At 35.8% G+C, this 17990-nt stretch overlaps 2 protein-coding genes across 2 annotated transcripts; one reads left to right on the forward strand and one right to left on the reverse strand.

The window, feature by feature from the left end:
- Positions 1-6119: 6119 nt before the first annotated feature.
- Positions 6120-9475, forward strand: LOC145595084 (uncharacterized). Its single transcript, XM_081651442.1, has 5 exons — positions 6120-6356; positions 6437-6571; positions 8231-8268; positions 8397-8463; positions 8763-9475. Exons 1-5 carry the CDS (start codon positions 6165-6167, stop codon positions 9126-9128), a joined length of 798 nt encoding a protein of 265 aa, XP_081507568.1. The 5' UTR covers positions 6120-6164; the 3' UTR covers positions 9129-9475.
- A 468-nt stretch (positions 9476-9943) lies between these two features.
- On the reverse strand, positions 9944-17016 carry LOC145594821 (zinc finger CCCH domain-containing protein 46-like). Its single transcript, XM_081651159.1, has 11 exons — positions 16699-17016; positions 15350-15530; positions 15100-15164; positions 14895-14990; positions 13758-13851; positions 12785-13005; positions 12455-12531; positions 12059-12151; positions 11618-11990; positions 11305-11377; positions 9944-10382 (listed from the first exon to the last, which is right to left on the reverse strand). Exons 1-11 carry the CDS (start codon positions 16740-16742, stop codon positions 10344-10346), a joined length of 1356 nt encoding a protein of 451 aa, XP_081507285.1. The 5' UTR covers positions 16743-17016; the 3' UTR covers positions 9944-10343.
- Positions 17017-17990: the final 974 nt, after the last annotated feature.

The following is a 17990-nucleotide window of genomic DNA, read 5'->3' on the forward strand; positions in this document are numbered from 1 at the left end:
TGTTCTTGGATGACTTGATCACCTTTTGACTTGAAGGGAACCATGTCAATTACGATGCAATGAATGTGTACTCTAAATATGTTTGTCTCCTGGCTAGGCATTGTGTTGTTGATGCCGACCAAGAATGAAGTGCTTTGACTACATGGAGTGGGAGGCAATATCGCTGAGAAGCAGAACTGACAATTAGCACTTCTTGTGGTTCATGAATGCCCCTATTGACAACGGTGACAATAACTTGTTGGAAGTCTTTTTTCATGATCCACGTCAAATTGAGTTTGTTTATGCGACTCGGTGGTGCAGTGCTCTCTTCGAATCTTAAGCCATTGGTGCTTAGCTTGGAGGCTATATATATGTGTGTGTGTGTGTGTGTGTGTGTGTGTGTGTGTGTATATATATATATATATATATATATATATATATATATATATATATATATATATATATATATATATATATATATATATATATTGTAGATATTTGGTACTTTGGCAGCCTTCTCCTGGTCTTCAAAATTTGTCGATGAAGTTTTGGTGCGTGCTTGACAGCTTTCTCCAACCTTTGTGTTTGATGTTTTGAGTTGATCTCCGGTGCTTGGAAGCTAAGCTTTCTCCAGATCTCAAGAACTTTTCTAGACCGGTGCTTGATAGCTTTCTCTCCGGTCTTGTGTTCAACACTTTGCATTGATGATCTTTGGTGCTTAATTAAAAGCTTTCTCCAAATCTCAAGAATTTCGGTGGATCGGTGCTTGTAGCTTTCTCCGATTTTCATGTTCAACATTTTGAGTTGATGATCTCTGGTGCTTAAAGCTTTCTCCAGATCTCAAAAATTTTGGTGGACCGTTGGTGCTTGGAAGCTTTCTCCACACGTCCATGTTTGACAATTTACGAATCTTTAGTGCTTGCAGCTACCTCCGGATCTTCCAGTAAATTTGGTGAAGTATTGGTGCTTGAAGCTTTCTCCAATCTTCAAATGGATGACATCATTCAACTTGATGGGAAACTTAAAACTTGCCCCCAATCTTGCATTTTTTTTTCATGGCTGCCCTTGAAGAAATTTTTATATATCCAAGATGCCTATGTACCAATAAGTAATTGAAATTTACTTTTTGAATTTTATTTTTTGAGGCAGTTTATGCTTTTGCTTAGGAGCTTTGAGGACAATTTTTCATCTTTGCCCCCTTTAGATGTTGATGATCGTCTAATCAGATCTATCTTCACTATTGGCTATCGTAAACTCTATCTCATGAGCTCGAGCCGCCAAGTCTTGGAATGTTTTGGGCTTGATTCCCTGCAAGATGTAAGCAAGATCCCAATTCATGCCTTGGATGCACATCTCGACTGCCGAAGTTTCGAACAAATGATCTTTGCATTGAAGGCTTAATCCTCGGCATCGATTGATGTAGTCCACGACTAGTTCATCTTCCAACTGGTTGGTTTGTGTCAACTTAGTCATGCTGACAACGCGCCGAGTGCTGAAGAAGTGATCGAGGAACATTTCTTCTATTTGCTCCCAACTGTCGATGGTATTTCGAGGTAGATCTGTGTACTAATCGAAAGCAACAGTCTTAAGAGAGCGAACAAACTGCTTGACCAGCAAATCTCCTGAGGTCTCAGCATTATTGCAGGTCTCTATGAAGTGTGCAATATGTTGCTTGGGGTTGCCTGTCCCATCAAATTGCTGGAATTTCGGAGGTTGATAACCGTTTAGCATTCTCATCTTTGTCGACGTCTCTACCGAGCCGTTGCTTGATAGCATTGGCTATCATCTCTTGGATTGCTTGGAAGCTAAACGGATCAACATGGGGCTTTTCACCTTTTGAACTAAGCTTTGTCTTAGTGCTAAGTTCTGACTCACTTCTATCATCTTCACTTCCTTCAATTGGACGCTTCTCGAGTCTTCTTTCAAGTGCAACAATCTATTCGCTATGGAGCTTAATTTGTGCCCCCTTTCTTCGTTGTCCTTGACGAGTTTCTCGAGAAGTAGCTTCATATTTGCTAACTCCTCCTTGATGGTGTTTGCTTCCATTGCCATGACATTTACAACGACATCGTCTTGTGCTTCGTCTTTTGTCATCATTTCTTCTACGTGCTTCGTCGTTTCGATTTGTGGAGAAAGAGATGAGAGGTAGAAATTGTCCCACCGAGCGTGCCAAATTTGTAAACACAAATTTTAAATCTGTAAAATATAAATTCAAAACAAATGCAACAAAGTATTAATTTTATTAATTTGATAATTTATAGGTACAATCTCTAATTTGCTCCTCTGATTCGATCTCCACTTTGACTCTCACTTAATTCACGCATTGACTTTATTCTCGAATGAGGGGCCATCGAGGCTTGATCTTGATTGAAGATTTGATGCAGAACCTTGACTTATAGTTGATGTAGACCTTTGACTTGTTGTTGATATAGACCTTCAACTAGGGATGGCAATGGATCGGAGGTGGGTCGGGTGATGCGTCATCCGCCTCCATCCGCCAAAAATCCATCCATCACCCGACCCATCCATCACCTAATTTTCCTTCATCCACATCCGATCCATCCGTCATCCATGGATGAATCGGGTGGATCGGGTGATAATTCGGGTGAAATATATATATAAATACAACTTTGCACTTTAATAATTAAAATTGAGATTTGAAAAAAAAAATGATCAAGTAATTAAAACTTTTATACATCTTTCTAATACTCGTTCCTTTTTACTAAATTAAAAACAAATGTCAATTACTAACACTACAATAGACATTAATTTATTAAAAAAAATATTTATTTTTATTTTTTTATATATAAATTTAACGGGTGGATGGATGGGTCGGGTGATGGATCGGGTGATGGGTTGGATGTATCATCATCCGTATCCGACCCGATCCGTCACTCAACCCATCCATCATCCATCCGTCATCCGCTTAAGTTCGGGTTTTCATCCATATATTTGGATCGGGTGGATGGTTATCCATCGGGTTTGGATGATATTGCCACCCCTACCTTCAACTTGAATTCTTGATTGAGGGCCGACGAGGCTTGATCTCGATCAATGATTATTTGATGTAGAGGTTGAACTGGTGTTGTCGATGATTTGAATTCCTTCTTTCCTTTGTGTTGAGGGCCGTCGAGGCTTGATCTCTTCCACAGGTGATCTTCTAGAGTAGAACGGCACGTCGAATGCTTGTTGTTCTTCTTCTAGGTTTTGAGAGGATTTCTTTGGAGAGGTTTAGAGTATTTGAGAGTATTTATTTTGAGAGGTTTTATGTGGAGAGGTTTTGAGTATTTAAGAGGCTTTCTCTGTATTTTGATCTCCTTGTTTTCTCTAGGTATTTCTCTCTCTTTTTCCTCTCTTCCAAATGAAGTTGAGAGCCTCTATTTATAGAGTGAGCAACTTTTAGGGTTAGGGTTTGATGTACAATGAAGTTGGGCTTTTGACGTGGTAATCTTGACTCATTTATGTAGCTTAACCCACTTAAGTAGGTTTTTGCTATTAAATGAACAATTTAATTAAAACAATTAAAATGGGCTAATTTAATTTATTTCACCCAAAATAATTAAATTTAAATAAATAGTCAAATAACACCAAGTCAATAATTTGTCTTTTAACCGTATTAAATCCGATGTGGCACATGTATAAATTTTACGTGCCTACAGCGGGATTTAAATTTTTATGGAAAACTGCTCCCATTAATCTGAACTTTGCCTCATCCGCCGAAAATAATCCCAAGTTCAGTTTATTATCTATCACTCCCAACTTTGGGGGGTATTGATTTTCGTTGCACCCAACAGGTCATCTAACCTGATGTAGCAGGTTACCTAGACACGTGTCAACACGTGATAGGTCCAAAAAAAATAGAAAAACAAAAACAAAAATTAAAAAAAAGGAAAAATACCCAGCCCCCACCCTATCCCGGAAAACACCACACCCCCACCCCCTACCCTGCCGGAAAAACATCCCCTTCCTCGAAAACCCCTCCCCGCTACCAGAAACCGCCGCCCAGCCACCCCTTCCCTTCCCCCACCCTCGATAACCCCTACCCAGCCCCGATAACACCCCTCCCCAGCCCCCGATTGCCCCTCCCCAGCCACCGATATGAAGGAGTTATGTCTTCGATAAGTGCAATTACTAGATATATCAAGGATCACTATTATGGAAATAATAAGTTCATTCTTTTTGGGCGTCATCCTCTGTTGCTACACTATGAGAGATGATCTTTGGACTATTCAAATAGTCCAAAGCCCTCTAGAATGGATCCTATGAGGTCACACACAAGGGTATTGGGTTAAGCAAGTAAGAGGCCCATTAATGGGGCTTTGCTTCAATTAACTAATCATGAATTGGATTGGGCTAGCATAGTTAGATTGGAATTAGGTTTTGGGCTTTTGACATGGGCTCTTATTTAGAGATGGGATCTATAAATAAGATCCATGCCTAGGGTTGGATGTAAGCAGTCATAGTCCACATACAGTGTATTTTGACATCAAGGCAACCAATCCCAAAAACCTTAATTCCTCTCTCTAACTCACGGCTTTCCTTCTCCTCCCCTCGTCCGTACGGCCGGCCACCCTAGGTGGCGCATGTGGTGTTTGTGGTGGTTCATGGTGGTTCGTTGCTCGCTCTTCTCCGTAGAAGGTCAATTGAAGGTTTCAATTGCAACTAATTAGCATTAGTGGAGGTCTTAATCCATGCCCGTGGACCAAGTAGAGGAATCACGCTTGAGGTTCTTTATCTCCCCTTGTTCTTGCTCGATCGCACGTGGAATCACGCTTCAAAGGTACAATTATGTATTCTTTATGTGTTATGCATTAGATCTTGGGATTAGGTACTGTATGAATATGATTCATGTTATTTCCGCTGCGTAGTACCTATAAACTCCTACACGATAACCCCTCCCCACCCTCGAAATCGGCGACGCCTATGCACGAAATCGGCCACAAACGGCTGAAATCGGCCGGTTTAGGGTATTCAGCCCCAACATCGGCCATTTGTGGCCAATATCGGCCATTTTTGGCCAACGGTGGTGGTGGTTTGATGTGCGGCGGTGGTGTTCGTGTGGTGGTGGGTGTTGCTGGGTTGTTCTATTTTTTTTTAACATTTTTCTTTAATTTTTTTTTTAATTTTCTTTTCTTTATTTTTCTCAACCAATTACATATTGACACGTGTGCAAAAAAAATCACAAAGGTTTACCTGCTTTACCGGTTGCCTTATTAGCCTCTTTGATTGTTTCACCAAGCCCTTTAGCATCTAGGTGTATTTCAGCATCTAACACCCATGATAAATAATTCTTTCCGGTAATATCAAGGGCCACAAATTCGAGCTTGGCTAGGTTTGACATTTTTCACTTTGGACTTTTTTTTTTCTTGGCTAGTATACTTAAGGAGTGATAATGTAATAGTTTCGTTTAGAGTATGGTGCTGATAACGTATCATAAAATAAGGGGAAAGGGAGAATAAGAGAGAGAGATGTAGAGAGGTAATTGTGTTATGTCTATATTCATCCATTTCATGAGTCGCCTATATATATACATGATAGAACATTGTAACCTATATGAACAATGAAGAGTCCATTCATGAGAGGGTTAATGTGACCTAATGACAAAGGAGGATTACAAGGGTGCTATTACAACCATACTTAAGATAGTCATAAAAGTGATATTTACAAGCTATAATGACCATCCATTATTAACATATTTTATAACAGTTTTAATATAATAGAGATTTTTTGAGCTTGAACAAGGTTTGACCGAGTTATAATCGAACGTGAACATAAATGTGCATAAACGAGTTGTTCACGGAGCATTTTCGAGCCGAACATGATGTTGTTCAAACTTTGTTCATTTATCTGACGAGCTTAAAATTTTTGTTCAAGCTTGTTTGTTACTTAATAAACAAGTTTTGACAGAATTTGTTCACGAGTAATTCATGAACGTATCAACTCATTTACATCCTCAAATGCAACAGAAAGAGAACAACCCATTTGCCTAACAGTATTTCTTAAAAATCAAAAACTCAACAACTCATTATCAACTGAACCCACGTGTAACATTTATAAGCAAATCTAGTAATAATACTCCAATTTATAAAACTTTTATATACTACTATATAAAACCCTTTTGATTTTCTGGGTGTATTTTGTTGGAGCTAAGTTTACTGTAGTATTATTCTAACAAGTGTTCAACAATGTCAGTAAATTGTTGCTTTCTCCCCAATACCTCTAATCCAAGAACACCCATTTCTTTTCTCAGACAAAACAGGAAAAAACCTAATCTGGGTCATTTTCATTTCCCTCTAAATTCCTCCTATTCTCCCCCTAAATTCACTTGTCATCTTAGCATTGGTTTTGATGATATTCTTACAATCACCCAAAATAAGGTAATGGGTATTCTTCTTTTTCATGTTTTTTGGGATTTTTCTTGTTCATTTTTAAGGGTTTTCATGTTTTTTTTGGATAGGTTTTGATTGCAGCAGGTGTATCAGCAGCAATTGGGCAATTAGCAAAGCCATTTACATCAGTTTTGCTGTATGGCAAAAGTTTTGATATAAAAGCTGTTATTCAAGCTGGTGGATTCCCTTCAACTCATTCTTCTGTGAGCACACACTTTCAGTTACTTGTGTTTATGCTGTTGTTTGACTTTGATTTGATAATTGGTTTGTATGATGTGTTTGATTTTCTGAACAAAACCCTTCTAATTATCGAATTCGGCGAATTTGGTTGGTTAAATGGAGTTCTATTAGTGGTAATGTGGTATTCATTTGTTTCCATGATGGTTAGTGCTAATCATTTATACATCCTGGCCTCAATTCAATGTCCTATTGTCTTAATTTCAAGTTATTTGACCACTTAACTGACTTTATTTCTTGTTAATGTAAATTAGTAATCACTTGATATATTAATGTATCATTAGCTTGAGCAGTTTAAATATGTACACAATATAACTTACTAGTCCTGAATTCCAATGAAATAGCCAACTCTATGTATATTTATAACCTTATACTAAACTATTAGTTTGAAATAGAGTTATAGAGGGGGTATATTCTTTTTCGGAGGAATAGGAAGAGGGGTATGAGGACTTAAAACATGTATACCAAGAAAAGTTGCAAAGGAAGTGCTAGCAATATGAAGAAAAATAATGAGGAGATTTTCCAGTGTTGTACGATGAGCATAAAATCTGACTATATCAAGACTTGTTGCAAGTAAAACCCTATATTGTTCCCTGTTCGCTATATAAGTTGCTTTTTAACTCCCAAAAATTTCATAGTATTATGAGACAGGAATCATATCATCAAATGTTATTTTATCATAATATATACTGTACTTATACTGTGAGTCCAGCAAGAGAGAGGAGTTAGAGCTTGAGAGGGGTATTGTTCAAGTCTATATGGATGGTTATAAAGAAAACCCTGTCCTCTTTTGTGCTCACCGTTTAGGTTTTGCATCATCCTCTTCATAATATGCAAGGGGGGCACAATATAAGATCCTCAGTATTTTAAGTTGTGGGAAATGAAGCAAATGGTACATGGCCATTGATGCACCTTCTTGTTTTATGTCATATTGTAAAATCCAAAGAATATATTTAAATCATACATTTCCCAGATTTGAAAGTTTGCACATACTTGGGCAGTTCATAGATAAAAGATCTTAAAATTAATGCCTTTAAAAACTTTTTACATTAAAAAATATATGAGTGCATATACAAAGTATTGTGCACTGCTTATTCTAGCATAACACCGCTCCTAGATTTCCCAATAATAGCCTCTAATGTGAATCTTCTTATCTATAAAACTAAATAGTTTATTCTGTGTCCAAAAAAAATAAGAAAATGGATAGAATTAAATAGTTATATACTTAAATGTAGCATACCAGGTTTGTCAAGACGGTAAATTTGGTTTGTGCGACTGCTTTCACTTCCTTCATATGAAGGGTATTTTTGTAAGCTTATGTATAGGAAAATAGGACTGCTTTTATTGAAATATTTCATTTCAGCATGCTTAAAGTGAAGCAAGTGAAAGTGCTTTCTGTATAGTCCTTGTGTGATGTGGTACTTTCTTTTCTGATCTGAGATTTGAGAAAACAGGGTTTATGTGTCAATATGTTTTGGCATACCCATGTTTGAAGTAGTCTCCCTTGTGTTTAGTAATAGAACATCACTATATGGAATACTACCTTTGATTGTAGTTTGGGAGATTGGGTTTTTGTAAGCTGATCTTTTTGCATTTCTTAGGTCTTCTGTTTTTCCAATTGACAGGCAGTTGTGGCTGCAGCGACATCTCTGGCACTTGATAGGTTGACTCTTGTAAAACCTTTTATTTAGCAATGCTATTGTTTTTTACTCTTTATGTTTCTATTCATTTCATTGTACTCGTAGTATGTCCTTTATTTGCTATTTTAACATGTTTTTTATTTAAATGCAGGGGCTTCTCCGATTCAATATTTGGAATGAGTGTTGTTTATGCAGGACTTGTTATGTATGATGCACAGGTATAAATTAATGTATTCATTTACATTTGGTGACATCTATTTTTCTGCAATCTGTCTAATCTATAGGTTCCATGCTCCCACCCTCCATTTCCAATAGTCCTGTATAATTTTAACAAAGTCAACCTAGCCTGTTACTATGGGAAAGAGCTATGTTGACCACTGCAGCTACGTGGACCACTGCAGCCAACACAAGAGAACACGATACTCATTGTTTCACTGTTCTGTTTTTCCTGGTGATATTTTTTCCTAAACAGTTTGGAATCAGCGGCCCTGATTTTTAAAGTATATTATCTTGTCAGGGAGTAAGGAGAGAAGTTGGAATTCATGCTAGAACGCTAAACAGGCTGCTGATGGAAGACCAGATAAAGTCTGTAATGAAAGACAATGAAGAAATCAGAAATTCTGTACCAGAAAAGTCATCTGCAACAAACGCAAAAAGCTCACGTCTCCTTGAAGAACCGAATACTTTTAGTAAAGAACAGACAACTGCAACTCAATTACTCGGATCTAGGCTATGGAACAGTACAGCTGAGAGGGGGAAAGAATTAGAGAAAACTAATTCAAATGTAGCTCTAAAAGAATCAATTGGTCACACTGAGGTTGAAGTTATAGCTGGAGCACTATGGGGTTTCCTCGTAACCCTGACTGTTTATGCCATTATGTGATCATGGCTTGTTCAATATCTTCTATATTTATAGCATACAAAATTCTTTGCGTGACAGTTTAATACCAATGTCACTTGATCTTGCTTTTCATAGGTGTCGATAGTTAAATGTGTTGAACTTGATTAGCGAAGGAGAAACATGGTTCTTAGCAGAGCTGTTGAGCTCTGGCCATTTTTGTAAGGATATGAATCTGGGCATGAATTATGCTGCTCTTGGTTCTACCAGGTTTTGCACGGCCATGTTTCTGAGCAAACATGAGAATTTCACCAAAATTGTGTGTTTCAAGAGATACAATACGGAGCATTTTCTTCCAAAGTTTGTAAAGATGTTCCAAGAGTATAGTAAGGCAATTAAAATCTTATCCTCATTTCCTTCTGTAGATGCTTGGTTATTCTACCCCCATTATTTTCCTTTCCCCTGTTTTCTTGAACCAAAAATGATTCGACACTCCAATCGTAATTGACACCCCCCATCAAACAAATATTGACCCAAATAAGCGAATATCTCATCACCATATATGATATGGGCAGAAATAATCCAAAAACCCAAAACTATTACAAGAAACAATCTTAAATTAGTACAAGTGAGATTGTGAGAAGCTGCAATAAGTCTTACAGACAAAACAGATTAGGCTTCCCTTCACAATCTAGGCTTGATTAAAGGTTTTTGGGTGACTTTTAAAGTTATAGAGTGACATTGAAACTTATAGAAATATATATCATCAAAGGATGGTTAAGTCTGTCATTGACACACCATCTCAAGACAACATGTCCATGAACCCGGTGTACAAGATACAATCTTGAGACCATCTTTAGAAAAAAAAAAATTTAAGCAAGTGGAGATCAAAGTTTGACCTCATGAACAAATCCAAAACTTTTTCGTGAAACCAAGAGTAAGTTTGTCAGTTATATCAATCTACATTTACATTATAATACGATACTATCATCATAACCAAAACCTCAGATAAAATGTGAGTTCCCTAGAACCTATTAACATGTGTGTAGGCGTTAGAACACTAATCTATCAATTCGTATTGAAAAAATGTTCACAAGAATCATTATATCCAGATAGGATCAAGAAAAGATATCAGTTTTTGAACTGCGAACTTCGTAGCAGCTACTCTATTTCTTCAGACATCAACGATCATTAGCAAGCTTCCTCTCTTGTACCTTTTGTTCTTGAGTGGGTCCAAATAACTCTCTTAGCCATTTATCTCTATCTAACATAAGCTTCGGGAGGTGGCTGCTCTGGAATCTGTAGAGGGAACTTAAATGAGTTATACACTTATACACAAATAGGATCCTATGCGCAGGAATCTGAAACCAAATGAATGAAATTTCGTGCTCAAAACAGGTATGTGAACCAACTTTCATATTGCAAGATTTCAAGGATTATGATAATTTGGCCATTACTTGAATTATGATTATTTGCCACAATAGTCTCTCCTCTGCAATTACTACTTAGCTACAAAGTATTACACTGGGTCCCAAACCAAATAACTCATTAAATAATTGAGTATTACTAAGCTCCACCGTCTCTTATTTTTAGTAAAGACATCAGGAAATCCAATCGTACACTATTAGAATTTGGAAATAGCCCTGTTCTCTACACCTTATTTATGCTGAACTTAAATTATTTTTATTGAGCTTAAATATTTTTGCTAAACTTAAATTAAATTTACTGATATTACAATATAATTGCTGAGCTTAAATTATTTTAATAGATTAAAACTTTTATTTTACTATATTTTGCGGTCAAAAGCTCACTGGACATATATTTGTTGAACTTAATTTATTTTGGTTGAGATCAACATTTTTTTTACTCAACTGAAATTATTTTCCTCCACTGATTTTTTTTTTACTCAATATAATTTGAATAAGGTGAAGACACAGGCCTAATTATTTCAAAACATCCGGATGACTACTAATCCAAGTGAGGTGGGGTGACTCTTCCTATGATCGTATGAGCACTTCTCATATTTCACTGTATCCCAGAATACAAGACGCTGGTCACAAAAGTCATTACACTACATTGAGAACTTTCTTGTAGCAGTGTTAACAAATTTTCAACTTTGCACTTCACCATATGGATATTTTTGGCAGCTTATAAAAGCTGTTACACTATAATATAAATATGTAAGTTCAACGAGCTGAAGAAATGGTGATAAAAGGTTTACCTCTCCAAGCTTCCACTCCTGCTTCAACCAAATGCTTGCATCTACAGCTGAGATCTCTGGAGGATTGTTGTCTCTGAAAACAAGAAAATCAGAACCAAAGTAGTGTCAATATGGTCACAGGTATATAATAAAATTTAAGGTTTAAACATGAAGGAGGGTGTAGATACAAGGTCATGTTCTGCCAAGAATAGGTCAGACCGTCAGAGTTAAAGTACATAACATAAAGTTATCAATCAGCTCAGATACATCAGTTTACACATTAATTTTATGATATGTAAAGATGTCTATGATCGATATGTTAACCTAAACTTACGTTGTTTGTTGAACTCCATTAGCACCAACAAATCCATTGAAAGTTGTAGTAGAATTGTTGACTGCAGGAGTCTGAGTATGAAGTGATACTGATGAAGTTGAAGGTAGTTGGCTGCCTTGACTATTTATACCACTATTGCCAAAGCCTCCAGTGTTGGAAGTAATTGGAGCTCCACCTATTTGCACTGGCACTTGAGGCCCTTGATTATTCATTCCAATATTACCGAAGCCTACAGCAGGAGTAAAGGTATTCCCCCCTGCTTGCACAGGGAATAGACTGCCTTGACCTCTAATGGCACTGTTGCCAAAGAAGCCACTTGTGTTGGCAGCAAAACTTCCTCCTGGCTGTGCAGGAACTTCAGTGCCAAAAATACCTAGTGAAAATAGAGGTTAGTTAAACAATTTATCGCCATTTTGCAAGATGAGGAGATATATTCAGTACCTTGACTACTCATGCCACTATTTCCGAAGCCACTTTTGTTGGCAGCAGGCAGAATTCCACCTGGTTGTGCAGAAACTTGAGTGCCAAAGGGACCTACAGATTGTAAAAGCTAGTTAAACAATTTATCTCCAAGTGGCGAGATGAGGAGATGAATGGAGACCCTACTGATGAAAGGATACCATGTATGGCACATAGACTCAGCTAAAGTATCCAACATATATGTATAAGCCTTGGACAAGGACCTTTATCAGATAATGGTGCATTTTTTTAACTTGAAGTGTCCAAGTATCCATTCTCAGCATCTCACGTAGGAATCTCTAGTACTTACATAGAAAAGAGAAAATACAGGATAGCACATGCTAGATGCACTGGGACGTGAAAGGTGCACTTGCTAACCTGAAGGAGCGCTATTTCCTCCAAATGGGCCAGGGCCTTGGGATTGCCCAAAAGCACTGTTTGATGGAGTAGAAGGCCTGCAACAAGTGAATGCTCAACCGTATCAGGTAAAATGAATTATAGTAGAATCATAAAAAGTATAGCAGAAAATTCATTCAGAGCTCCAACATTTACATATTAGTTGGTAGTATAGTACTGATATGAAGCTTTATGTTTGACATTAGCATGTTTTTTTGCAGCCCCTCTAAGGTGACTGTTTGTGTTCACTGTCCAGGCACAATAAATGCACAATTTTATGCTTGACACAACTACCAACATAATGATACTTGCCTTACACCAAATGAAAGGTTAGGAGATGGATTCTGTTGATTTGAAGGTGCAAATGAAGAAAAACCACTATTTTGAAGTGTCGGTGATGGCGAGCTGGCATTAGCTGATGGAAATAAACTTTGGTTCGGCTGAGCAGGAAATGTATTCTTTGTATATGGATTTTTAAGCAAGTTTTCAAATTCGATCTTCTTAGAATTCACTAAACCCCTTTCTCTTTCAACCTGTGCAAGGAAGAGTTTAGTCATAGTAAAAAAAAATTGAACAAACTCAAAGTAAGTATGTCACCCAGAACCCCAGTGTCAATATTCCAGAAAGGAAATAATAAAGCTACTAGTTTTAAACAAAAACAACAGTCCCTAGCTAACAATATGGCTTCAGCACAAACTAACTCAACAAAATTAGTCATTAAAACAAAGATTTTCCATGCAGGTAAATTAGAGAAGACTTACAAAATATGAAACCAAAAAGAACTGATGAGATTACCGATTACAAAACTATTTTAGCAGGAAAGAGGAAACAAATTTAATACAAAGGCTACAATCTTTTTCCCTGTTAAAAAATTATATTTTCTGTCAATTCACATGTGGAACAAACTGCAGTTATCCTACTTGAAAAAACTAATGCATTCCCATGATTGCTTGAATCCCTTTAGTATTAATAGCTACAGACCCTACAGTAATCATCACAGACAATACGGTTCATCAATATACAAAACTTTATCCAGACTTCAGAAAAACTACTGTGCGCAGCTATTTCACAGGTAAATACTTTGTTTTCCATTGAACACCAATCAGCATTAACATAGAAAAATTCACATCGAATGGGAATAATGCATCTTGCAAGCCAACTAGGAAGAAAATAATGTATGTGTAAGATAAATGATGATCATCAAAGAGATAAAGACCCTTAAAATCAAGAAATTTAACAGACTGCAAATTAATGCCTCATTTAGCAGTGAAAGCAAAAGGCTTACAATTGACTGCAAACTGGTGCCACATTTAGCATCATCATATGCCACTGCCCGCAACTCTTCATAACTAATATCACCGGTAATATCACATGGAAAGCTGCAAAAAAAAAAAAAAAAAAAAAAAAAAAAAAAAAAGATAGTTAAAAAAAATCCTACCCTTGGAATATTAGTAATAATATATAGAACCTAAGGGGCCATATATCTTTAAATTTTTTTTTTAACACAGCTTGAAAAGGCACTAATGAATAACATTTTCACCTTTACATATACTCCCAACATATATAATACACTTTAGGATTGGGTAAATAAGATAAAATGACATATTTAATATTTTTTCATTAGCTCACTCTCACATACATCTTGCTATGCATGATTTTAATAATTATATTCTAAAAAAAATAACTATAAATAAAAAAAAAAAAAAAACAACAACAACTAAAAAATTATCAGTCTTTTCAAAATAGAGTGATAGGCACACACGCACGCATGTGCGCGGACACACGCCCTGAAATTTAATATCTTTATTTTAAAAAAAAAGAGTAACCAAGGATCAATTAAGTCAGCTTCGCCAGAAAGGGGTTGTTGCAGCTTAACAAGACTTTTTGTGGAGAAAGACAAACACTAAACCTTTCTTAAGAAGGAGAAAACTTAACAGCATTAAAACACAAAATCCAACTTAATCTCACAAGTGTAATCAGGCAAGAACACTACTAGGTAAGATCAACTCTTTCGAAGTCTTTGTACTGTATACACGGCAGTACGGCACCCTCTTCTTTGTTGAAACCCTCAAGAGAAGTGGGGTTGAACTGAAAATCTAAATGAATTATCACTTTTAGTATTGATTGAGATGCTCAGAAAACCCTCCCAATATCCCTTTTTGCTCTGATATCAAATTTGTCAACTTGGAGATTTATGCTGATAAAGGTAGCACAAGGAACCATCCAATCAGAGATTCATGAAACAGCCAAACTTATTGATAACGACTTATCAATTCATTCGAAAACTCATAGTAATGAAAAATGCTTCCTTCTCAATAAACAAAGATATAAACAAACAGATGTGGTAAGCAAAACCTATTATCTATAGTCAAAAAAAAAAAAAAAAAAAAAAAAAAAAAAAAAAAAAAAAAAAAAAACTTACTATTTAAAATGTCCATAACATGTTAGCTTCCAAAGTGGATTCTCATTCTGAAAATCTTCAGCAATTAGACGCTTGCAAGAATCCGGATCCGTACACCTACAGATACCAAATTACCACATCATAAGTAATGGACAACTTGAAAGAAGAAACTAGAAAATTGTTCCTCTCATTCTCCAGACATGAAGAAAAATTACATTAAACTTACTTGTGACTAGTAGCCTGAGACTGGTTCTGGGGCTGTTCTGAGCGAACCCATTTATTCTCAAAAGGCTGTGGAGTCACAAATTGAAATCAGTAAATAGCAAATGAATCTTATTATCAGTGGTTATAAAAGATTTTATATATAAACAAAACTAAAAAAATTCAGATTGACTGCAAGTAGCAGATCATTATGGACAATGGAGAAGCTACTCACTAAGAAAACACAGAGATTTCAGGTAAGTGGGGACAAGAACCTTATTTGAATTCGGTTGCCCAAATCCTCCTGAAGAACCACTATTTTGGACACCAAAACCAAAGGGATTGGGCTTCTGCTGCTGGAAAGGTGTGGCAGTCTGTGAACCAAACCCAAAAGCATTGGATTTTGGCTGTTGCTGAGTGGCGTGAGAGAATTTACATTTATCACCAAAACGACAGCTGAATGACATATGAAAATTGTGACGATCAGAATACCAAAATAAGCCAGCTTTTTTCCAAGCAAACGCAAATATTACAAATTTCTTTGATTTGGTAAGGTTGCATGTCGGAGGTTGCATACAGCTCCTTTTTTTATACAATATTAACTCCCACTTTCACCATTTCACGAATATTATTGTACACTGATTTCCCATATTCAATTCCAATAATTATGGAAAAATTATATCAGGTGAGTTCCACTTATTACAAACCCTTGATCAGATTATATAATATAAAATTAGAGGACTCAATACATACACATACTTGGTTACTCTAAAACTCTAAAAGTGAGCTGGTGAAGATACTAAAGTCAAAGATACACTTATGCATTACAAAGCTTAAATTGCCACTTAAAGACACTTCATAAGTCCTTCCAATGCAAATTTAATGGTGCAAAAATAAGCAAAATCAATAAATCATTTTTTCCTTCTCAACAAAATAAAGAAATTAAGTCAAATAAGAATAATGGAAACCAAGGGAATGTATTATTGAATGAACTTGGGGGAAGAAATCAATTCAAAGATAGTAGAAGACTTTCTTTACTATCACTTGCTTTCCTTCCTAGTTCCTACCAATACTAATACAATTACCAAATTAATGAATCATAAACATTAATTTTTTCATTTTTTCATTTTTTATTTTCCATCCTATCTGTAGCAAGTTACATTCGGAACAATCGAAAACCTAATCCAGTCTCAAGAAATGCAAATTTATACAACAAAACTCATTATCTTAGCTCAAATAGCACTTCTTCCCAAAAGAACCTTCACCACCAATCTGGGTATTCTCCAATTCTTCCTTATACTAATGAACTCTCTACCAAATTAACAACAATTTAACTATTCTGGGTATTATCCAAATTCTCAAATTCTTCCTTATACCAATGATGTATTTATCATTCTTTCACTCAAGTATTTAAGTATGTAGAAATTCAATTCTCTTCCAAAACAATGTCAAATTGAGGAGCAAAAACTCCCAAATTCCAACCCACCAAAACCCACAAACAAAAAATTGGAAAAACACCAAATTACAGAAAATAATGAAATTAAAGGACACCCATAATAATTTGTATAAAAAAAATTACAGAGAAAATTGTAGAAAAATAAAGAAGGAAGAAAATGTAGCTTACCTCCCACGCAGAAAATTTCTGCAAGGTTCTTTCTTAATGGGCATATTTGATCTGGGGAACACTTCTTTTACTGCAACACTGGACAGAAAATTTGCAACCTTAGTGTTTGTGTTAAATACTCCAAATTTGATCGAGGTTTAGCTAGGAAGTTTTGCAAATTAGCGTTTTACTCACTCAATCTGATAAATAAATATATTTCGCCCAAAGAAAAAAATTAAAATAAAAAAAAAATGGTTCGGAGTAATAATCATGTTACTAAACACCCTTAATAAATAATAATTAACATGGTTAAATTACCATTATTTGAAAAATAAAAATATATAAAAAAATAAAATAAAAATAATTGAAAGTTATGATTTTGATAAATAATTGAAAGGTGAGATTATTAAAAGAAAACTACTTAAGTTGAGATTATTAATAAAATATCATACATTATGAATAATACTTCGTATTGTTATACGAGTACTAAAATAAGTATAATGAACATTGTGTGTGTGGCTAGTCACACCATGTGGCCGCTTGTAAAATAATAAAGTGATCTATGTAAAATAACATTAACCGGGTAACCCTTATAACACTAATGAAGTAACCCGGTGGGCGGTGGTGGCTGCCGTACAGTGTGGTTAGCCACATGTAAGAATTTTTGTGGAGTATAAATTAAAGAAATAGTCTTTATATAATTACATCATATTAGACTTGGTTGAATTTATTAAAGATTGGAGCTTATTATTCCATATATAAATAACATAATAATGTTGTATAAAAATTGTTAAATTAATCTCATGTTAGTATGTTACTTCCGATTCCAAAAAAAAAAAGAAAAAAAGTCTCAATTTATAAATTAAAGATATCAGGACCTGTTCTCATGCGATTATTTTCAGTTCAGCTCAGTTCTTATCTTAATTTCCTTCTCTCATAAAATATTCAGTTCAGCTCAGCTCTAATAAGTTCAGTTCAGTTCAGTTTAGTTCAGCTCAATTCAGTCAATGAGAAACGGCCCTTAATGGTCAAACATATGCGAGACAAAGGGATATTGTGCTTTTGTGCACCATGATGTGAGCATATAAGGAGTTTCTATTTTAATCTTTGGTAATAGTGTAATACACTATAATCCATACTATATATGCCAAACGAATGCATCTACTTGAGTATTCAAATTTTCGAGCTTTATTATACAACTAGCTATTTAAACCAAGTCGAGCAGTGAAACATATCCCAAGCCAAGGGTTTTTAACGAGCCAAGCTGGGACCGGGCTTAGGTAGGCTCGGCTTGAGCTCGAAGCTCGTCCGGC

Source organism: Chenopodium album, chromosome 19 (genome assembly GCF_948465745.1).
Source record: "Chenopodium album chromosome 19, dcCheAlbu1.1, whole genome shotgun sequence".
Taxonomy (NCBI): Eukaryota; Viridiplantae; Streptophyta; class Magnoliopsida; order Caryophyllales; family Amaranthaceae; genus Chenopodium; species Chenopodium album.

What these genes read in the sequence shown, in the direction of transcription:
- LOC145595084 (XM_081651442.1), top strand. Translation starts at nt 6,165, where the DNA reads ATGTCAGTAAATTGTTGCTTTCTCCCCAATACCTCTAATCCAAGAACA. An exon ending in TCCCTTCAACTCATTCTTCT is followed by an intron (nt 6,572 to 8,230) that starts GTGAGCACACAC and finishes TCCAATTGACAG; the next exon opens with GCAGTTGTGGCTGCAGCGAC. An exon ending in ACATCTCTGGCACTTGATAG is followed by an intron (nt 8,269 to 8,396) that starts GTTGACTCTTGT and finishes ATTTAAATGCAG; the next exon opens with GGGCTTCTCCGATTCAATAT.
- LOC145594821 (XM_081651159.1), bottom strand. Translation starts at nt 16,742, where the DNA reads ATGCCCATTAAGAAAGAACCTTGCAGAAATTTTCTGCGTGGGAG. An exon ending in AATGGAGTTCAACAAACAAC is followed by an intron (nt 11,378 to 11,617) that starts GTAAGTTTAGGT and finishes TCTTGTTTTCAG; the next exon opens with AGACAACAATCCTCCAGAGA. An exon ending in AGGAGTGGAAGCTTGGAGAG is followed by an intron (nt 10,383 to 11,304) that starts GTAAACCTTTTA and finishes TTCCCTCTACAG; the next exon opens with ATTCCAGAGCAGCCACCTCC.